Source organism: Lepisma saccharinum, chromosome 2, assembly GCF_977018435.1.
Source record: "Lepisma saccharinum chromosome 2, izLepSacc3.1, whole genome shotgun sequence".
In the NCBI taxonomy this organism is placed as follows: Eukaryota; Metazoa; Arthropoda; class Insecta; order Zygentoma; family Lepismatidae; genus Lepisma; species Lepisma saccharinum.
Genome location: NC_139230.1, coordinates 139,531,435 through 139,553,231, shown reverse-complemented (window position 1 = coordinate 139,553,231; position 21,797 = coordinate 139,531,435). Strand labels below are relative to the sequence as shown.

The following is a 21,797-nucleotide window of genomic DNA, read 5'->3' as shown; positions in this document are numbered from 1 at the left end:
TCATTTCGACACTTCGACACTTCGCCAAACAACCCATACAAAATTCAGCCAAGGAATAAGAAGGTTCTTGGTCTGATGAAGGATGAGATGAACGGCGATATCATCAGGGAGTCTGTGGGGCTCAGGGCCAAGATGTATTGCCTCAGAACAGATTCCGTCATCATCAAGAAGTCGAAGGCGGTTGGGAGAAGAACGGTGTAGAAGAAGATCACGATCGACGACTATGTAAGCTGCATCAACTCGAATCATCGTTCCATCATGCGGGAAGAGAGGCGAATACAGAGCAAGGATCATAATGTTGCAACTGTGAAGCTGAACAAGGTGGCATTGGATGCTCGTGACGACAAGAGGAGAATTTTAGACTGCAGTATTCAACACTGTTCCGTGGGGATACTTTCAGGTCGATAGGAAGTCCATGTCATGCAATATTTGCCCAAAGCAGAAACTCGAAAACTGAGAACTAGAACGCCAGCTGCTACAACATGAATTTATTACTGATGGTTAGCCCATCACAGCACAGAAAATACTATTATACGTATAGCACTTATTTTGAGCAATGCAACCGAAAGTGGTTGCATTCCAAGTCCCTTATTCGGAGTTAAAGAATTTGTCGAGATTGAATTAAATTCTCACGAAGAAGCAGTAGGAGAAGAAGAGCAGATGCTTGAAGAAGACTCACGGGATGAAGCTCCTGGTCAGCAGAACCCTGCTGAGCAAGTTGCAAAAGTCCAAGACTCAGAAGCAGGGAGGTTACATTTTCAGTATCCCTGCTATCCTTGCGGTTCTAGGAGCCGTGGGAAGCCTTGCGGGCGGCAGTGCCGCGATCGCCTAAACCGTGATCAACGCCAAGAAGAACACAAAAGAGCTCGAGGACCAGAAAAGGCACAACATCGCCATGGAAAGCAAGAAGCACGACGCTACTACGGGTTCCGGTGTGGGACGACGACGAAGAAGAACGTAGAAGCAGGAAACTTCCGCTGGAGCATTCAAGAAATTCAACCTTAAAAAAAAGTGCCCCTTTCAAACGAAGATATTGAATCTCTAGCCGAACTGTTCGACGTGAGAAATTTCAGGGGAGTGTTCATGTCCGACACTTTGCCGAAAGACAAACCTCAAAGCGGCGGCGAAAGCGGAGTGGTTGGATGCTTCTCGCAATCCCCCAATGGGTATGTTACTGGATCACCCATGATGGAAAGGCCGCTTTCGTGTTAGATTCCTTCGGTGGTGTGTCGCCTCCTTCGCTCGCGAACTACTTGAAATTTTCCGCCGCCACGGTAGAAATCTCTTACAACAGGCAGTGGAGACAGGGTTTCGACGAAGTGGTGTGCGGTCATACGTATGTGCATCGTCATGCTGGTCATTCTTTCGCGACTAACCAGCAGCAGCCGCTGCGATTCAACGCCCTTGGATATGTTTCCGAGAGCCACGGATTTGATAAGAGAATAGTGACAAACAACAATGCTGGTTCTGCAATTGTCCAGCGACACTTCGGTCCTCAGACTGAAACTGCATTACGACGTGGAGAAGGTTGCTGCAAGAATCCTAGGCGCTCGTGGCTTTCTACGGCATGTACCTGATTCCGAACGTCACCGAATACAACAACAACGCTCTTTACGTGGGAAGCAGGAAGATAACCGTTCCGTCCGGCCAGTACATCCTGACCACGTTGCACACCCAGTTACCACTGAACGTTATCCTGATCAAGACTTCGGTCACCCATCGCGTGGGGATCACGTCAGCCACCGAGGAAGTTAACATCGGATCCATGCGAGAGCTCTTTGGTTTTCCCAAAGACAGCAAGTTGGCACCGGGAATCAAGCACCTCGGGTCATCCATCCCCAAATTCCTGTCCATAAAAACTTTGAACGTGCACTGTAACCTGGCACAGGGCATGGTCGGGACGACGAATCGTCGGGGACGGACGCACAAGGAAACTGGCATAATAGCTACTATCAAGCCAAATTCCGAATTCTTGGAGCCAATCCTTTACGAACCGGCCAAGCCGATCTTCTACCTCCTCTAGCACGATACGTTCAGCGAAGTGGAACTGTCCGTCACGAATAAGAAAGGCGAACTGGTGGATTTTGCTGGAGCTACAAGCACCGCCGTGCTGGCTATCGCATAGTGAAATAGTCGCGCCGGAATAAAATAGCCAACGGTATAGAAAGCCACGAACTGCAAACCTTCCCTCCGAACAGGAGAACGTTCGGCAACCTCAACGATCCGAACAAGGATATCGATTTCGACGTGTACGTAGGCGACGGATTATACACCCCCATCGCTAGGACCTGTACATTACATTCGAAACCGTTACCAAGGAACGCAACGCCGTCTACCCCGTGGGAGCCAACATAAAACTGATCGACAATTTCGTGCCCTACCTCTTTTCCCATATAGAAGTGAAGAAGCACGGCACCGTCATCGAGAGGCTGGATATCCCCGGACTGACTTCCACCATCGTGGCGACCATGTCGCTCTCGAAACCTGAAAGTTCATAATATAAAGCGGCGGCTTTCGAGATCAACGGCAAGTTGGCGGGCAAGAGCCATACCGCGCTGTTTCCGCTTCGGCTCCTGTACGGTCTCTTCTCCGACTACATTAAGATCATGTGGAAGGGCGGGTTCAGGGTCACTTTCAAGAGGACGCCCAACGGCAATAATCTGTTCTTGAGGTGGAAGACCACAACCAGTCTCCCGACCGAGGGGAAATGCGTGATCAAATCCATGGAGTTTCCGATGCCCATCGTGGAATACGAGTCCAACCACCCCACCAAGATCAAAGCCGGAATCTTGAAAAACCCGAACGTTCCGCTAGAGTTGCAGATGTACCAGCTCCTGCAGAGGGTGTTGTCGGGTCGGTACTTCGAGATCGACGTAACCACTCAGTTCAACAGCATCCAGTACGACGTGCCCGACCGCCCGCGAAGGCAGCCACGACGCTTATTCGAGTTTTTCGATTACTGCAAAGTCAGGAACATCTACCTGAAGAACGGCCGAAACGAGATTTTTCCCAGGGAGAACTACAACCTCGCACCAGACGATGATCTGAAGCTGTACGAAGCTTACGCTGCTTTCAAGTAGGTCACCATGGCAGGATCCGCGGGCATGTATTACGCTCCAGCGCAGTTCATCCTGAAACGGCCGATGTATGTGATAAACACCTCGAAGCGGAAGCGGGTGATGATCAGCGACCGCAAGAACATCAAGATCGTGGTGGATTTCCACGAGGATGTCCCCGAGAACACCCTGTGCAGCGTGGTCATGATTGCAGATAAAAGTCTTGTTTACGATGTAAAGAACGAAAGAATAATCGAACAATTTTCATAGATTTCCTTTTATTTTGTGTAAATACAAAAATAAATAGTTTTTTAAAATTGTTACAATTATTTTTCATTTCCCTCGTTACAAGCCCCAACCGAGTTTTCTTTTGGTGTGCATTGCCATTGTCGTTCCCAGATCAGCCAGTTTTTTTCATAGGCCGGCATCTCTGCTCATCACTCTCCGGAAAGCTCTGTGCTCCAACAGCTGGTCGGCCTCTTGCCTTGCAGCGAGACCCTCTTTGTCGCGGTATGCGATATCCAATGGGTTGACCCCGGGATCGCCTTGATCCAGTCGGTTGGCAAACTTGGTGCCGGACAGCAGTATTGGTAGCCGGGAATGTGCATCTCGAAAGACAACTTGTTGATGATGTCGTTGACGAGAACCTTCCCTTCAGCCTCTCGCCAGAAACGCGGGGGCAAGATGTTGATGATCCTGATCAGATACCCGATGCTTTTGGATTCGTTGACATTGAGGCGATTCAGTTTGGAAGCGAACATGTTGGTGATGCCGACTTTCTTGTTGTGGAAGTTACGATTCCCAGCCTTTTCCTCGCCGGCAATGACCAGCAACCGATCCACGAGCTTGCGAACGTCGTCCAACCACACGAATTCCACTGGCAAGTTCATGTATTGTTTGATTCCGCTGTCGCTAGGCTCGGGAGGCGGTGGTGGCTGCTGCAGCAGGTTGATTTCGTTCCACAGCGGTTTGAAGACGTTCTTGTACTTCTCGCTGCTGCTCGACTTGACCCTGTTCCGGGAAGGGTCGTTGTTCTGGTACAGCGCGTTGTTCAGCTTGAGGATTTTCTTCTAGGTTTCATAATCCTCTTCGGAATACACTTCGGCATCGGGACGTTTCTTCGTGATCAGTTCCCACAGTCCCGGCGTACCCGAATACCTCCTGTAGAAACCTCTACGTCCTGCTCGACTTTCGTCGTAGACGATGAAGTCATCTTTGTCGAAAGTAGCGTTCCAGCTGCCGATTTTCCAAACGATGCCTCCGGAAGCATCCGGTTGAGAATATAATCCGAAAACTTCGTCTCTGTCGCTTGCGCTCAGATATTTGGCCGCGATTGGTCCCAGTAATATTCCTTCGATGGAAGACGAGCCGCTGCTGCTGCTGCTGCTGCTGCTGCTGCTGCTGCTGCCGCCGCCAGGCGATTGACGCCTAGTGGAAAGCGGCGGCAGCTGGAATTGTTGGAGAGCCGCGGCGGTTGAAGGAGGAGTGGGAGCATAATCTGTGACGTTGCGAACAGCCACCGGCACCAACTCCGTGATCAGATCCTTGTTGTGCTCTGAAACATCCTTGATTTCTTTGCCCAGGTCACCGATCGCGTCGATGAGCGGCTGCTCCTGTCGCCTCTTCTGCTCATAATATCCGCGATTCTCTTCCTTCCATCATCAAAATCGTTTGGCAAGATACTCGGTCAACTTGATGTTTTCCTCGGCTTTTCTTTTGTACATTGAGAAATAATGTAAAGTTGGACTATTTGTTTTCACAATTCTATTATTTTATTTCGACGGAAGAAAGAATACAAACCGTCAACGAAATGATATTGTTGATAATCCTATCTCTTTCGCTGTTCATCTCGTACCATGCATCTATAAAATTTCTAACATTCTGGTTATGGTATCCATCAAGCCTGTCTGCCATCTCTTCCGTTATTGTGAGAAGATCCTCGGTGTTCTCGATCCTTCTCCCCGTGATTTTAAATATTTGATCCTTTATCACCATCTAGCAAGGCACGGCAATATCGATTATTCTATGGATGTCATCTTCTTTTTGATCCAACACAACTTTCAAGATCTGATAGAGCAGCTCCGAAGGAAGGTCGGTTACGTTATGTGTTCGAGAAGACTCCATTTTATGTATTTTTCACCTAGTACTATTACATTACATTTCTTGCTACTAGAAAATCGTTGATCTTGTTGCGATATTTTTCCTGGTTCGGTTTGCGAGTCTTGTCTATCGTCACGAAGCCGTAGTCTTCGGCATTCCAGCAATGCGAACAGAGATTCCGGAAGGCCTCGTACGACATGTCTCCGCCGCCAAACTCGTCGTACGCATGTTTGAGGTTTGTATTATCCTGCCGGAACAGGCGAAGAAAGTTAGCGTTGTCCCTGATCAGCTGCTTGGGGATTTTGGAGAAGATCTGAGCCAAGTAAAAGCAATCTATGCCCTTGTGGCGGCCTCGAGTGAAGTAATTTTGCACCTCGTCCTGAGTTTCCAGGATGACGTCGTCGAGGACGACCACCGAATTCTCGCGACTCTCGTCCAAAGGCACCATCTGCGAGGCAAAGGTGGCTATTCCCAGATCGAAGTAGATATCGGTCAGTTGCTTGTATTTCGGTTGCTCGAGACTTTTGGAAAAAACGTACTGCTGCCTGTTCTCCCAATCGAGCCAGTGGGGAGCCAGGATGAAATTGTCCACCATCAAGGTCAATTTGCCGCATCCCGAGGGCCCCACTATGAGGCATCGAATACTTTCGGGGAACAACTCGCAGCTTTTCTTTCTTCCTTCACCTTCGGTGACCTCGGGTAGCCTCTTGGTTACGTCCCAGCTCATATGATATCGCCGGCATTTACCCAGGAATTCTGCGAACCGGGAAGATCCAGCCACTTGACGTATAGTTTACCCTTCTTCCGTCGCAGCACATTCTCCGCGAGGTACGTGTCCGCGAATTGAGTGGAGGATATTTCCTGTTCGTAGAATCTCCCCTCTATGTAGCGCGGGGAGGATGGCAGGAGAACGTCGGTTACGGTGAAGATCTCGGTGGACCAGTTCCTGGTGAAACCTTTATCGAACACACCCGGTCGCTTGAACTTGCTCACACTCACCTTGTCCCCTATTTTATACTTTGCTCTCTTGCGACGGCTGCTCTGGCTTCGCTTGCAGTACACCTTGCAGAGTAAGTGCCCCTTGCTTCGTCACCTCCGACGGTTTCATTCCGATCGTCCTGTGGCGACTGTTGTTGTATTCGTTCAGCAATTCTGGCATCAGGTCCACCCACTTATAGTTCCCGCGGAGAGTGAATCGCTTCCATATCAGGTTCTTGAGGATCCTGTTGAAGCGCTCCGTGATGCTCGCCTGCAACTCGCTGTAGGTGGAATAGTGGAGGATGCCGTTATCCTTCAGCACCTTCTGGAAGAGCGAGTTGTAAAATTCCTTGCATTGATTTGTCTGAAGGAGGAGATCTTATCTCGGAGGTGCCATCGCCGAGAACGAATCCGAAAGCTTTTTTCAACCCCCAGCCCCGTCATGTTTTTGACGGGCATCGCCCAAACGTACTTGCTGAAAGTGTCCACGACGGTGATCAGGTACCTAAAACCCTTGTTGATCTTGTGAAGACCCTTGATGTTTTCCGTACCCATCTCCACGAGGTCGGCTTGCCAGAGATCATCGATCCCCTTTCTAACAACGGGCAGTCGAGGATACTTCCTGCGGGCAGGTTTTTGCAGTTCGTTCACAATAGCTGCTCTCATGGCGACGGAGCCGGCGTTGGGGGCTTAGAGAGGAAGGCTGTGAGGCAAATATGGAGCACAAACTATTACTTGTTTGCTTTCTTTCATTTCTTCATTTTTTGCTTTGCTTTCCTGCTTACTTACTTACGTTGATGTTGGCGACGGGATAGGATAGCACCAGCTCCAAGCAAAACCGTATTGGATGCTCCACACTCGTCACGATAGCTTCTGTGTACAGACGAACCCGAACGGGAACATTGTCGTACGGATCTCCGGCATTCATGTTGTCGTGCTTGATCCTGAAAAGGTTCTTCCCGTGATGCAATCTGATCGCGACGCCACTCGAGGGATGCAATTCCACGATCCGGAGACCTGCGCCACCGGGCGGGAGTTCGCAGGAGATGCGATTATTGTTGAACACGGGAAAGATCTTGCCGGTGTTCTCTTCAAACTGCCTCGCGATGCCGTTCAAGTGGTCGACAGTGCGCCAGCAGGTCGGTTTCAAAAGCGATCAAAACCTCGTCGAGCAAGTCACGAGCTTTCACAAACTCCTCGCTTTATATCTTGACGTACTTGGGAAGCCAAGCGGTGGGTTTCTTTCTGTTGTAGCCGAACACGTTCGTCGGCATGTTACAGTGCATCACTTTCTTTTCCCCTGGTCAGACTATTTAATTTGTTTTCCTCTTGCTTCAAGAAAGGCCTCGCTGCTGCAAATAGCGACCGATTCTCCTGCCTGAAGAGCGACTGAACGACTCTCCCGATTTGCTAGTCCACTTCCAGCTGGGGCTAGATTCGACGGCTTGAAACCCTCAAAAAAGCAGCTCGTAAAAAGGCTACGACTCGTCCGATTTGCTCGTACGTACACTAAAGCGCAAGAATAGCCCGTAAAACGTTACAACTCGTCAGAGATGGCAACATGCTTGTGAGGTTAACAAACACCGTAAAAAGGCTTCAAAAATACACGCCGTAAAAGGCTAAGTCTCGCCCGGTCGAGTCTCGGAGGTGGCAACACTGCTAGTGAAGTTAACACACACCGTAAAAGACTACCTTGAGTTGGCAACACTGCTAGTGAGGTTAACACACACCGTAAAAAGGCTGCAGCTCGTCCGATTTGCTCGTACGTACACAAAAGCGCAAAAATATCCACCTTAAAAAAGGCTACGACTCGTCAGATTTTGCTCGTACGTACACTAAAGCGAAAAAATAGCTAGTCAAAATACCTACAACTCGTTAGAGGTGGCAACACTGCTAGTGAGGTTAACAAACACCGTAAGACAGGCTACAAAAATACACGCCGTAAAAGGCTACGGCTCGCCCGGACGATTCAGAACTGACAACACTGCTAGTGAGGTTCACATACTCCGTAAATGGCTACAGCTCGTCCGATTTGCTCGTACGTATACTAAAGCACCAAAATATCCACCGTAAAACGCTACGACTCTTCCGATTTTTCTCGTACGTACACTCACGCGCAAAAATATCCACCGTAAAAGGTTCTCGTCAGAGGTGGCAACGCTGCTAGTGAGGTTAAAAAACACCGAAAAAAGGTTACAAATCGTCCGAGTTGGCAACACTGCTAGTGAGGTTAAAAAACACCGAAAAAAGTTTACAAATCGTCCGAGTTGGCAACACTGCTAGTGAGGTTAACACACCGTAAAAGGCTACGGCTCATCTGATTTCCTCGTACGTACTTCGGACGATTCAGAACCGACTTTTGATACCTACTAGCAATTTATTCTCCGCACTAAATAGAATAACGCATTCCTCGCCCCAGAAAACATCAGTGGATAATGTTAGCACTTTGACAAACAGAACTGGGATACCATTTTTAATTACTCCTGAGAAAGTAAACACAGGTTTCCAATTTCATTACTCCAGAGAGCACACTTTCTTAGTTTTCGAGCTCAAAGGTTCCAGTTTGTAAATTAAGCCCTTTTAACTAATTACTAATCAGTTAATTTCTGTCAGAGCTTTTGAAACCTTCTTTATTGATTGGTCCTTTGAGCAAGAACATCTATTTGTAATGTTCAATTCTAGGCTTCAAGAAAAGGAAACAAATCAAATCTACATGCGCTTCTGTTCACGTTTTCTATTAAATTAACCGTGAGCGTGTTTTCGTTAATTGAAACTATAGGTTCAAACATTCGTTGTATTTTTTTAAAAATAATCTTTCGTTTTTAATTGTGATATTTATGCAAATATACTGAGATATCCAAAATGTATAATTACGCCTTGACTATATCATTAGGAAAGGTAATATGAAACAATTTGGTGTCAGAATGTATCCTGAGTGTTTCTTAAGTTTTATAATTATACTATTTTTCTTTTCAGAATCCAGTCCCTGCAAGCACTTCGAATGCCCCAAAGGAACCCAATGCAGCTGGAAGAAACCTTGGTGTGACTTTTCACCTTGTCCATATATGGTGTATTGTGCACATACTTTCATGGGTATATAGTTTATTTTGTGTTATTACTGTTTCGAAGAGAAGTAATAAAAGTAGTGTTTTATTTTTAAGTTATACAGGTTTAATATAATAAGTGGCCAACATTTCTATTACACCTATTTTTTATACTCGTAGATAATCCAAACCACTCCGATTAGATTGATTGATTGATTTGCTTTATTTTATTTCGTTTCTTGTGCCACTTTTGGATAATTTGCGACGTATGGGGATGAGTGATGATATGATGAAATTGAGGAATGAACATTCAGAAACATACATGCCCAGGTCTTGATTCGAATCCGGGACACCTCCCAGGAATAGAGTGCAAGTATCTGCCAACAAATACGATTTCTTAGTCGACCTACAATGACACTATGTCCTTTCCATGTGCAAAAAGTCAAATTACTGCATTGAACTTGAAGCATAATTTTTTTGTTAATAAGATAAAATTATATTGAATTAAACTTGCTATCAATACATCCAGTACAAAAGATCACTAAGTGACAAAGTTGAAACAAATTTCGAGCGACCACCAAGCATGATTGTTTTTAAAGAAAAGTGAAGAAGAAAAATATAAAAATTGTATGTAATAAGAGAGTCTTAAACATTATGCGAAATTGGCGTTACTTGGATCACTGAATTATTCTCCGGGGGAAACAATGGTGCCCATGCTCCCAAAGGCCAAAGCGCATATAACACCCATTCAGAGCATGTCACAATACCCATAAATATGTAATTACGAAAACGTGTCTATTATTACTATCCAGTTACTAGAAGTCACTTTTTTGGCTTTACGGAAGATTTTACTTGATATGCTCGCACCCTCTTAAATTCTACCTTTTTTTTTCATTTTGTGTATTAAAAATGATGAACGTATTAGCGAAAGTGACTTTGAACCTGATAAAGTAAATTAATTTCTAAGCAAATATCTATTGATTTAACCGTAACCCCGCCTCATTTCACATATTGCAGCATGGTTCCTAGGTGCAGATTTTTTACATATATTCTATTTCCCCTCTGGGAACCACAGGGGGAGCTTTACTTTTTATTTCCAATACATTTCATCTTAGAATTTAAGAATGATTTGCAATTTTTGTATCAAAATAAATATCTTGCTGTTTGAACTCAGAAATTTACATCCTCATCACACATGAAGATTCTTACTCGTTTTTCAACACTGTGTATATTAATGCCTATTCTATTGGGAATGTTGTAGGGCACATTAACCAGAGGTTTTGTTAACATTCTCCAAAGTTCTAGGTATTACTACTTATATAAATGTTATAATGTGGAATCTAGATAATATCAGAATGTTGCCCAGCATGTGATCTATCTCAAGTTTTGCGGTTTGTTATGAAAACTTATATTCTTGTACAAAACTCTAAGGTATATTTTTTAATTCCATATTGTATATAACTTGTATGTTCCTAACTTTTAAGCGAAAACTTTCATCGCAAATTTTGAAGTTCTTAAATTTATCTTAAATTAATTTGCATTCTATTCCTCCTCGAGAAGACTAAGTAAAATAATTTATCTTCAATATCTTTTTATCTAATATGTAATACCCCAATACCATTTAATCCAACCTATCTCGTTTTATAGATTTACCTTTGGTGTATGACTTCTTGCTTTAATCACTCTAAAAAGATGGGTTTCAAAAGAGTACTTTTAAAACATTTTGTTATTGCAGATATACTTGGAGGTCCAATGACTTGCGATGAGGTATACTGTTCACCAGGTTTTGAATGTGATCAGGACTTGACAATTCACTGCCCTCCTGCCACATGCCTCCGAAGAGCAAAGTGTTTGAGGAAAGGTACGAAAATGTAACTTGGTAGTTATCACGCATGCCGTTATTTCTTATGCCTCCCTGATGGAGCAGTGGTAGCGTTGTCGCCTTCTAATCAAGGGGTCCCGGGTTTGATTACCGTTGGAGGAACTTAGTGGTTCGGTACCCACTTTAAAGTCTAGGTCCAGTCCCGATTACCCGTACTGTGCATAAAGTGGACTTAAAACACCAACTCAATCAATCAATTAAACTTACATTTCTTGCTTAGATGAAAAAAAAGATTTTTCGGTCTGTGATGAATATTATAAGAATACATTGGCAGACTAATTTGCTGAACGTTTAATAACCCCCCCAGCCTCCCCGATGGCGCAGTGGTAGCGTCACCGCCTTGTAATCAAGGGGTCCCGGGTTCGATACCCGGTGGAGGCACATAGTGGTTCGGATCCCACTTTAAACTGTAGGTCCAGTCCCGATTAGCCTTACTGTGCATAAAGTGGACTCAAAACACCAATTCAACAACAACAACAATAATCCCCCCCTTTACCTACACACACACACATATACAGGGTGTCAAAAATGGCGCCCGGGTACCACAGAAGGTCATGGAAACAAACAATTTTTCTCTGTAAAAATTTTCAAGTTGGGGCGTCGTTTGTGCGATACGAACGTTAAAAGAAGCCCGCTTTGCCGACTGTATGATGGGAACCCAGGAAAACAATAAATCGCCTCACTGACGTCGCTTGTTGCTGTGAAACGAAACCAGCGTTTCAAGGAATACGCATATTTTGCGAAAAATAACATATCAGCAACCACATTATGTGTTGTAAAACGTAGCAAGGAAGGAGACTAATAAACCATCAACGATACAATTGGTTGATTGATTTGGATTATTTTACTCCATTTTTATGCCACTTTTGGCTAATTTCGAAGATGGAGATGAATGATGATATGATGAAATTGGTGCTGGGACACCCACAAAGAACGCCCATGCCCAGAATAAGATTTGAACTCTACATCCCTGGCGTCATATATCGCTGTGCTAACCACTCCACCACGGAGGTCAGCACAACGTTACGAAAAAACGGTGCACAAAAAATGATGTGCAGAAACTGAGGTAGAAGGGAAAGAAAAAAACTTTGTTCAAGCGTGTCTAAGGAATTGATGTCGGGATGGGGGAGGGGCATCTGATAATCAAGAGCTTTATTCTTTGGTTAGCACTTTTGTTTGGCACCTAAAAATTGGATATATCGGATTTCTACTCTCAGGCTGTATACCATTTATTTGCAATTTAAAATATTACATTTATTCAGGATGTTGCTCTTTTTCTGAAACACGCACTGCATTTTATCTAGCTTAAACTAATTGTTCTCGATAATGGGGGCTTGTACCTGCGATTGAGCTTCTCGAAATTACTCCAATTCTCCTCCAATTCAAGTTTCGACAAATAAATGATGGCCAATAAATGTTGCCAACACCATCAGAGAAAAACTTCCCCTGGCAAGAAAAAGGTTGAGACATCTTGTACAGTATTATCAAAGTTTTCAATTCACTGAGTCAAAGTCATCTATGGTTTAAGAGAACTTTTATTATGCTATTTAGAGAAAATGAATTACGATCTAAATTTATGGTAACTTTGTGATATCCTTTTCTCTTTACTTTAACTTTACGCGTGGTTGTTTCAGATCCAGCACTGCCGATCCGTAAGGTCATAAAATCATGCAAAGAGATGCCATGCAAACCAGGCTATGAATGTGTTATGAAGCCTAAGAATAAGTGCGAGGATCCACCATGTTCGTCACTTGGCGACGACTTAGTCCAGCCATTCTGCGAGGAATCTCACCGGTAAGTATCTAAGTGTTAGTTTCATATTAATATTTGATATACTTGCCTCATAGGATTATACAGGCTTATTATTATACAAACTTTATGGTTTGACTGAATTATTGAAACAAGTTGAAAATCCTAAATTTTACTCCATTTTCTTGCTAAATCTTCAACAGATAATTCATAATTATCTTAGAATTGACACAGTTTTAAACAAAATCAAGTTTCAAGACAATTTTGTCCCTTTATTGTTGTCTTCCAGTAACGGAAACGTATGTAATTTGATGATTCCATTACTCGGTTATTACATCTCTCAAACGTAAGAATGAAGAGAAAATAATATGTTTATCCCAACGGCACTAACTTTATTGTAAAACCTTGCAGTGTCCTTTTTCATATTATAAAATAAGCCGGAGAGCATACAATTTGTTAAAAGCGTTACAAGGAAATAGGCGTTTTTAAACATTGGAACCCTTTTTAATTAGGCAAACGTTACAAACAAAATAATTGTAACCTTACACATTTCCATTTATGAAATAACCACAGTCAGTCATGTTTCCATTATGTCTGGCAGGTGACCGAACACCCTGATGGCATTCTCACTCAAACAGTCTGAGAAGATCAGCCATGACAGCGTCTAACATTTCAATAAAATTGATGTTTAAAGATGGTGCTGATGTCCATGTGGATGTTGTTTCTGAGCTTCTCAATAACCCAAGGCAGGCTTGCAAACATCTTGCTTCAGGTGGTCACAGAGGAAGTATTCGGAAACATTTATACAGCTACCTCGCAACCATTATTCTTACAAAATGCCATAATCTCAGCTTTATGATGTATTCTATTCCAACAATGAAAGTTTCGAAAATGGAGTAGTTTTGTTAAACAAATGACAGTCAATAAGTGTTGCCAACACCATGAGGGGAAATTTCCCACAGCAGAGAAACACAGTTTTATTGAAACACAGCTTATCTATCTTGTAGACGAAATTGTACAAATATTACCTTTTAGTTCCATCTTCACAATTATTGAAGAAAATACATGTGATAACAATGGTGTGTGAATATTGTGAAAGATGTCTTTCCTTTTTCCATTAGCTATATTTTAGGCAACGAATCAACAAGGTATATCCTCAATTAACTAATTACTAATTTGTAATTTAGACGACACCTTGTAATTTTCTGGCAAGAATTCATTTTTTTTATTGAAGTGGAAAGAAAATGGTTTGCAGGGTACCGACGAGTATCAATTGTTGCCTTTCTATGACAAACTAGCAGACTGATACATACTTCTCATAAGTGTGCTTCTTTCAGATTTTGCTGATTACTGCACTAAATATAATAACCCTAAAATATTTGCATATTTAGACACATATCAAACTTTCAAGCCTAAGTTCTGTTAGGTTAATTGGCTGCACATTTTTCCGCAAACTATTCAATCATTTTTTTGGCACAGATTTTGTCCGATTTCGGGAAGGTGAAGAACGATCTCAGTTCCAAAACTAATGTGTAAATGTCGGAGATTTCATTCCGTTCTCAACGGAAAGTTTTGTGTGCTCAATTGTGCAAACAATTTGGGAAGAAAATCATGAAGTGTCAATATCTCAAATTTCACATTGTACATAAGTGAGGTACTAATACTTGGCATTTTTTGGTCTCATTTGATGTTTAAGTATACCGAATTTTTAACTGTGCATAAACAATTTTATGAGGCGACGATAAGGTAAATTTCATATTAGTCTGTAACAATAGCTTATGTAGTCCTTTGATAAGTACGATCCTCCAAATAGATCTATTACTGCAGCACGTTACGCCATAGAATGAAGTCTCTACATTGATTTCTTTAATTGGATCACAAACTTATGACGTTTTTACATGTGTTTGCTCCAGCTTTACTGGAAGTCAAGACAATATGAACAAAATTCTCAAAGGTAAGTTTCATACTACAATCCAGCTAGTAATTACATTGTTCAAAGGCTGAAACTACGAAACTGTAAGCAAGAAGATGACGAACAAATTGAAGATTTCAGGAGAAGGTTAAGAAGAATAGTTGATTAATTTGCTGGTAGCAAATTTCTCTTTTTAAGATGATTTTATATTGTTTCACATTAAATACTGTGGGCAATATTTTCCCCTTTGGCAATTGACGTTCTTGATATATTAGTAATTCTTATCATCAGTCATTGAACTACTGTGTGATTGACTTGCATTTCATAGGGATATTTTTGGGCAATCATTCCTCTTTGAGAAAATTGACCTCACACAATTACATAGCAAATTTGGAGAAAACACAGTTCTGTAGACCCTACCTTCATTTAATAATAAAGGTTTCTAGAGTGTTTTTTTCACGGTAAAAATTGACATAGGCTTCATCTAACACTAATCTTGTGAGCAAAATATTTTTCTCCAACTAAAAAATTTGCCCCTTTCTTTAATACTTAATTTTGCGAGCATGAATTTTCTCCGATAGAAAATACCATTTTTATGGTATCATATTTTACAGATGTTAACTGACCTCAATTCAATCAATACATATTATACCCAATGCTATTCATCTACATGGTCGCCATTAGTCAAAAGTGGCAGAAAATTGACTGAAAATAACCTGAATCAATCAATCAATTAATACATATCTTATAGACTGTCATTTTACTCGAGGAAATTAAAACACGTCATTTATAAGAAATGTGTTGGGAATTATTTTCCTCAATGAGCAGCATTCAGCAAAATTTTCCGAACAACATTTTATGCCGGCCAACTCCATTTATATACAAGTCGTTGATGTGTTGCGTGAAGTATTTTCAGCGTTGCCACATGATAGTTATGTATGTAAAGTGCACTGCAATAAGAGGTAACTATTGCATGTTTAAAGTACAAGCACTTTCGTGTTATATTCCCGGTGGAAGCACATATTGGTTCGGATCCCACTTAAACTATAGGTCCAGTTCCTATTAGCCTCACTGTGGACGTAAAACACCAACTTAAACTCAAATTTTCGTATTATATGGCAAGTTAGAAAAAAAATTGTGAAGAGTAACTTTTTAAAAAATATATATCAAACTATCTCAATGGCGATAAGCCTGTTTTCTTCTTGTTCGTTGTCAGAGAAGGGTATGGAAAAAAGAAGCAAAAATAAGTTGATATCCACGGAGAAGAGTCGGATAGACCATGAATTTGACTTGATGCTGAAAGTAAACAGCTCGTTTTCGTCCTGTCCCTTCTCCAAAACAAACTTGGAATGGAGAATTATGCTGAAGCTTTTTGTATACCGTGTACTGTAAAATGTGAAGATTCAACAGTGGGATTCAAGCACTTGTTCTTCTAAACAAACACGTATGCTTCAATAGGGTATCTAGTCTTGTAATACGATGTGTTTCAAAAGTCCTGCATCCCTAATTTTTACTGGTTATGACAGGAAAATGAAGAGGAATATTGGCAATGTGTTGATCTCTGTATTATGAACCCTCGTCTATTGAGATAATTTCAAATAACTTGGGTTAACACTTTGCTCCGTGCAAGAAATTATAGAAATAGTCAGAATGAATTTTCCAGTGTGCAAATTTCGGGGATTAAAAGGGATAAGAAATTATCGTAAAGTTTGTGAGTGACTTCATACTATTCTGTAATTTGCGACCAATAGGGGATATGTGGATTTACGAGATGGGCGATGTGAAAAAGTGAATTGCAGAGGCATATAATATTGGTTAATAAAACTACCAATATAGAATTTTGGGCGTGTAAAGGATGTCCCGAGATAGCACTCAAATGTCAATCTCTGTCAATGTGCAATGTTGTAGGCTAACGAAGCTCTGGTGGCTGGACCTACGGCCAGCATAATACTCTGTAGGGCTGTGTGGTGTCCTTTATTCTGTCCTTATGTGCTGAGTACCTCTTTAGAGCCTCAGTTTTTAACCTAGGTGGGGAGATGTTAGTCCTCAGAAACAAGTTTTGATTTTGGTTATGGCAACGGGCTGGGTTTCGTATATTGTGACTGGTGCAAATAGTGTATGTGCTGGCGCACCATAACATGAACAGTTTTATTACAATCAATCAAGTGTAGATTTTTTTGAGAGATGAAGTCAACGTGTATCCAAAGACAGGCGTACAACCTCATGAAAATTTATAAATCATAATTTTGCCCTGAAATTTTATTTTCGAGTATAAATTTTATTGTACGTACCTACTAACACTACTAAGATTAAACCAACCACTGATACGTCTCGCACGATACTAGTCACGATGTAATGGTAGGCATAGAGTCCATCACTATTTCCATTCTTTTTCATTATATCTCCTGTGTTGTAAAATATGGAATTCTGTTGATGTAATGTTGTCCTCTGCTCATTGACATTTTTGTATCAATTTATAATCAACATATAGTTGTGTAGTGGAAAACGGACTGGATAAAATGGTGATGAACAATTCGCGTACTATTTCTTTTGTCGTTAAGTGCACAATTGAAATGCAGAGTGTGAAAATAGAAGCAGGGTAGCCAGATGCATGTGAGAATATTTTCAGAAGTGTCAATTCAGCTCAAAATTATGATTTGCATTTCCTCAAAGGTGTCGACTGACACCTTGTTAAATACACACGTACGTACGTCTCTTGATTTCAAGCAAATGTTGTAGGAATTTTTTTTGGTAAGTGTTATGGCCATCGTATTTGTGTGAGCATTCAAAAAGTCTGCAAAAAAATATTTACATGCTAAAGCATGTAACAAACTCCTTTTCTCTAGATAATCATTTTCTTCTTTCTTCTAGTGCCAAAAATTACCTATTCTTTCACAAAGACATGAAGTGTTCCTAGAATTTTCTTCACCTATTTCAAATTTATTATAATCTGAATATGAAAAAGTAGTGTGTGGCCTCTCATTTGAATGAAATATCTTTAATCAAAAAAGGTTTATTTTAAATTTACTTTATTTTAAGAAACCTCCCCAACAAGATGCCACTCAACCCTTATTTCTATTTAACAATTTCGAGAAACTTTCCTATGAAAACATCACTGATTTTCAAAATAACATAATTTACCTTGTTATATGAATTTTCATGTTGTTATAGGGATTTTTTCACTTTTTATCATTTTTGAAAACATAATGTTACGAAGTTGGAGATTCATTGATACCGTAAACATTTTGGAACTCTCACTGGACAAATATTGACCAAAGCATAATAATATATAAGACAAAATTAGTTTGATTTCAATACACTTATCAAAGTAGGTGGGGTGGGACTGGATGCTCTTTATCATTAAAGTTTCCAAGATATCCTCCCTGACAATCTATCACCCCCAAAGTTTCGCACAACATAGGTCCAAAATACCACCTTTCAATAGTTCTTGCAATTTATTATCCATTTTGAAACTATGCATTCCACTTTATGGAGGCAGCATGCAAACTTAATCTTAATCACTTTTATGAGATTAAAATACTATGTAAACATTTCATTGCTCTAACTTATTACATTTATGTTTTAAAAATATTTTGACCTAATATAACTTGAAAGCTTACATACTTTTGCGCTTCTAACTGAAGTTTATTCTTGCATTTTTTTAAAATATATTATAATTACTTTTATTTTTGCAGCGGCCTGCCTAAAAACTGAAGAAGCACATGGTAAAGCATGGTGGTTCCGCTGACAGTTTGTTGAAGTGTCAAGTTTTTTTAAAAAAATGATATTGCAGTGAAGTAAGATTTGAAGCAGTAAATATTGTGAAAATTATACATATTGTTCACTTCACCCTGCTTTTTTAAAAATAATCACTTGGTGTTATAAATAATTGTCAAAATGAAAACTTGCTGTTAGAACTTCTAACATTGGCATCTTGTGATGACATCCAGCTACGGTGAAATGTCAAAATGTATTTTCTTTGTTTAATTAAGTTCTATTGAAACAAGATTTGGAGCAGTATAAATTGTCACAATTTTGTATAAGAGTAATAACAACATATTGTTCGCTTCTGCAGGTTTGTTTTAAATGCAATCATTTGCTGGAATTAAAATTTTCACAATTTAGAAAAAAGAGAGAAGTTTGAAACAACGGAACTGTATTATACAGTATTTTGGATAACAATCCAGCTGTGGGTAAATTTTAAAATTTAATTGTTTGAATAAAGTTGGGTAAATTTTAAAATTTAATTGTTTGAATAAAGTTGGGTTAAGAGAAGATCTGGAGTAATAATCATTGTCAAAATTAAATGGATGTGTAATATCAAATTATTGTTTACTTCTCTCTGCTTATTTAAGAACAATCATTGACTGTAACTGAAATTGTCAAAATTTAATTGAGAACAATATTATCACATTACTTGCTTCTAGAAGTTTTTTTAAAAAATTAACACCATGGCATGGCGTTTTTAGATAACATCCAGTTATGGTGAAGTGTCAAATTGTATTTTGTTTCGCTGAAGAGGCACTGAAACAAGATTTGTAAGGAGTAGTAAAACTTGTAATTATAATACACTTTGTTCACATCACGCTGCTTTTTAAAATATAATCATTGGGTGTAATAAATAATTGCCAAATAAAAACTGGCTGCCAGAACTTGTAACAATGAAAATAAAATTTATGACATTTTGATGACACCTAGCTATGCTGAAATATCAAAATGTATATTTTTTTAATTAACTTCTATTGAAACAAGATTTGAAGCAGTAAAAATTGTCAAAATTTTGAGGAAGAGTAATATTAACATATTTTTCACTTCTATCGGTTTGTTTTAAATGCAATCATTTGCTGTAATTAAAATTTTCACAATTTTAAAGAGAGATAAGAGAGAAGTTTAAAACAATGAAACTGTATTGTACAGTATTTTTGATAACAATCCAGCTGTGGGGAAATTTTAAAATTTAATTGCTTAAATCAAGTTGGGTTGAAAGAAGATCTGGAGTAATGGGGAAAGATGTATCCCAGATAAGTAAGAATCTTAATATCAATAATGGACTGTGCTAGCAATTTTACGATGACGTCACTCCTTGAAAAAACCACTGCAGAGTTATAATTCTGATAAATTTAATGTGTTGTTGTAGTTCCTTTTTGTAGCATTCAAGTGAATCTTCGATAATCATTGTCAAAATTATACACAAGTGTAATATTAATTAGTAGTTTACTTCTCTCTGCTTATTTAACAAGAATCATAGGCTGTAATTAAAATTGTCAAAATTTGCAATGATAACATATTATTACATTACTTGCTTTAGAAGTTTGTAAAACATCAACAACATTGTAAAGAATTCTTGGATGACATCCAGTTATGGTGTAGTGTCAAATGTGTTTTGTTCTAATGAATTTGCCTCAAACAAGATTTGGAGTAGTGAAAGTTGTCAAAATTTTACAGAAGGCTAATATAAATATATTGCTCACTTCTCTCAGCTTGTTTTGGACGTAATCATTTGATGTAATAAAAATTGTCAAAAATATAAGAGAGAAATTTGAAACAATGCAACTGTAGATTGTGTTTTTTTAGATGACTGTAGTGAAACTTTAAAATGTATATTTTAAATTAAGTTGGGTTGAAAGAAGATTTGGAGTATTAAACATTGTCAAAATTAACTAGAGGTGTAATATTAACATAATGTTTACTTCTCTCTGCTTGTTTATAAGCAATCATTGATTGTAATTAAAGTTATAAAAAATTGAATATGAAATATTGTCATATTACCTTCTAGAAGGTAACAATCCAACTAATGTAATGCACTATGTAACAATGTAACTGTAATGACACTTTCTTTCAATAAATATATAAAAACTACCATATCTATATAAAAAAAACCATAACTTCATAACGTTTGTTATTTTTTAGTACATCTCATTTGCAATTTAAGGATATGGAAATAAAATAGAAATTCGTTCATTTTCCTTGAGTTTAATAGGGATGGGTGTATTTAGTATTATAAGTCGAAGGGAACGCAGAAGTTTATTTCCAGTTACAGGATTAAGGTTTGAGACCACATGTACAGTAAGGAGAAAATTGGTGCAGTTTTGGAATTAAAACAACATACTCTGAAATTCTAAAAAAATATATATATTATAAAATCCAAGGTTGTATATAAGTAAAAGTTATTTTATAGAAATTTTATTTTGTTCCTGTGTATGATATACATTGTTAGGCTCTTATCATGTGTAAGTATAATTCGTATGGGTACTAATATGTAAAAAAAATTACAATTTCTCATGTGTTAAAACAGGGAAATGCATTTTATCTATTGCTCTTTAATTTCGCCTGAGAATATGCTGTTACGAAGGTAATGGAAACTAATGAAAGACTAAATTTAAATGGTTTGACTCTGTTGTTAGCACATGCAGATGATATAGATTTACTAGGGGATGATATAAATAAATGCAATTAAGAATAATGCTAAAATAGTTTTAAAAACTGCTAATGAGGTAGGTTTGGGAGTTACCAAAGAGAAAACTAAATATATGCTAACAGGCTGAAAGTGTTAGGTAAGAATCATATCAAATAATGCAAATTTTATTATTGATAACAACTCGTTTGAATTAGCTTCCGCATTCAAGTACTTAGGAGTAACACTAACAAGTGAAAATTATATTATAAAGGAAATATAAAGGAGACTTAATTCAGGAAATGCGTGTTACCTTTATCTTCATAAACTTTTTATCTTCTCTTATAATATCTAAGAAACTAGAAATCAAATATACAAAAGAGTTAATTTTGCCTGTAACATTATATGGACCTAGAATGGACGAGGAAACAGGTAAATGGAGAATGTTACAAAATTCAGAACTCCATGATATATATTCATGTCCAGATATTATTAGAATAATTACATCTAGAAGACTTCCATAGGCAGTCAAATTGGCACAAATGGGAGAGGAAAGAAGAGTTTACAGGATTCTTGTTAGGATACCTGATGGTAAGAGACCTATACGAAGACAAAGACTAAGATGGAGGGATAACTTTTAAATGGAACTGCAGGATATCTATAAGGAATAAAAAAGATTGGA

General features: G+C 39.5%; 1 protein-coding gene across 1 annotated transcript in view; it reads left to right on the top strand.

Annotated features, from left to right (window-relative positions):
• Positions 1 to 20,572, top strand: part of LOC145984518 (uncharacterized) — a 93,504-nt gene extending 72,932 nt beyond the window's left edge. The window contains exons 7-10 of the mRNA XM_083118173.1: positions 9,111 to 9,227; positions 10,914 to 11,039; positions 12,695 to 12,854; positions 18,417 to 20,572. Of these exons, the coding sequence (XP_082974299.1) occupies positions 9,111 to 9,227; positions 10,914 to 11,039; positions 12,695 to 12,854; positions 18,417 to 18,435 (422 nt within the window). The 3' untranslated portion in view covers positions 18,436 to 20,572. The remainder of the gene's footprint in view (positions 1 to 9,110; positions 9,228 to 10,913; positions 11,040 to 12,694; positions 12,855 to 18,416) is intronic.
• Positions 20,573 to 21,797: the final 1,225 nt, after the last annotated feature.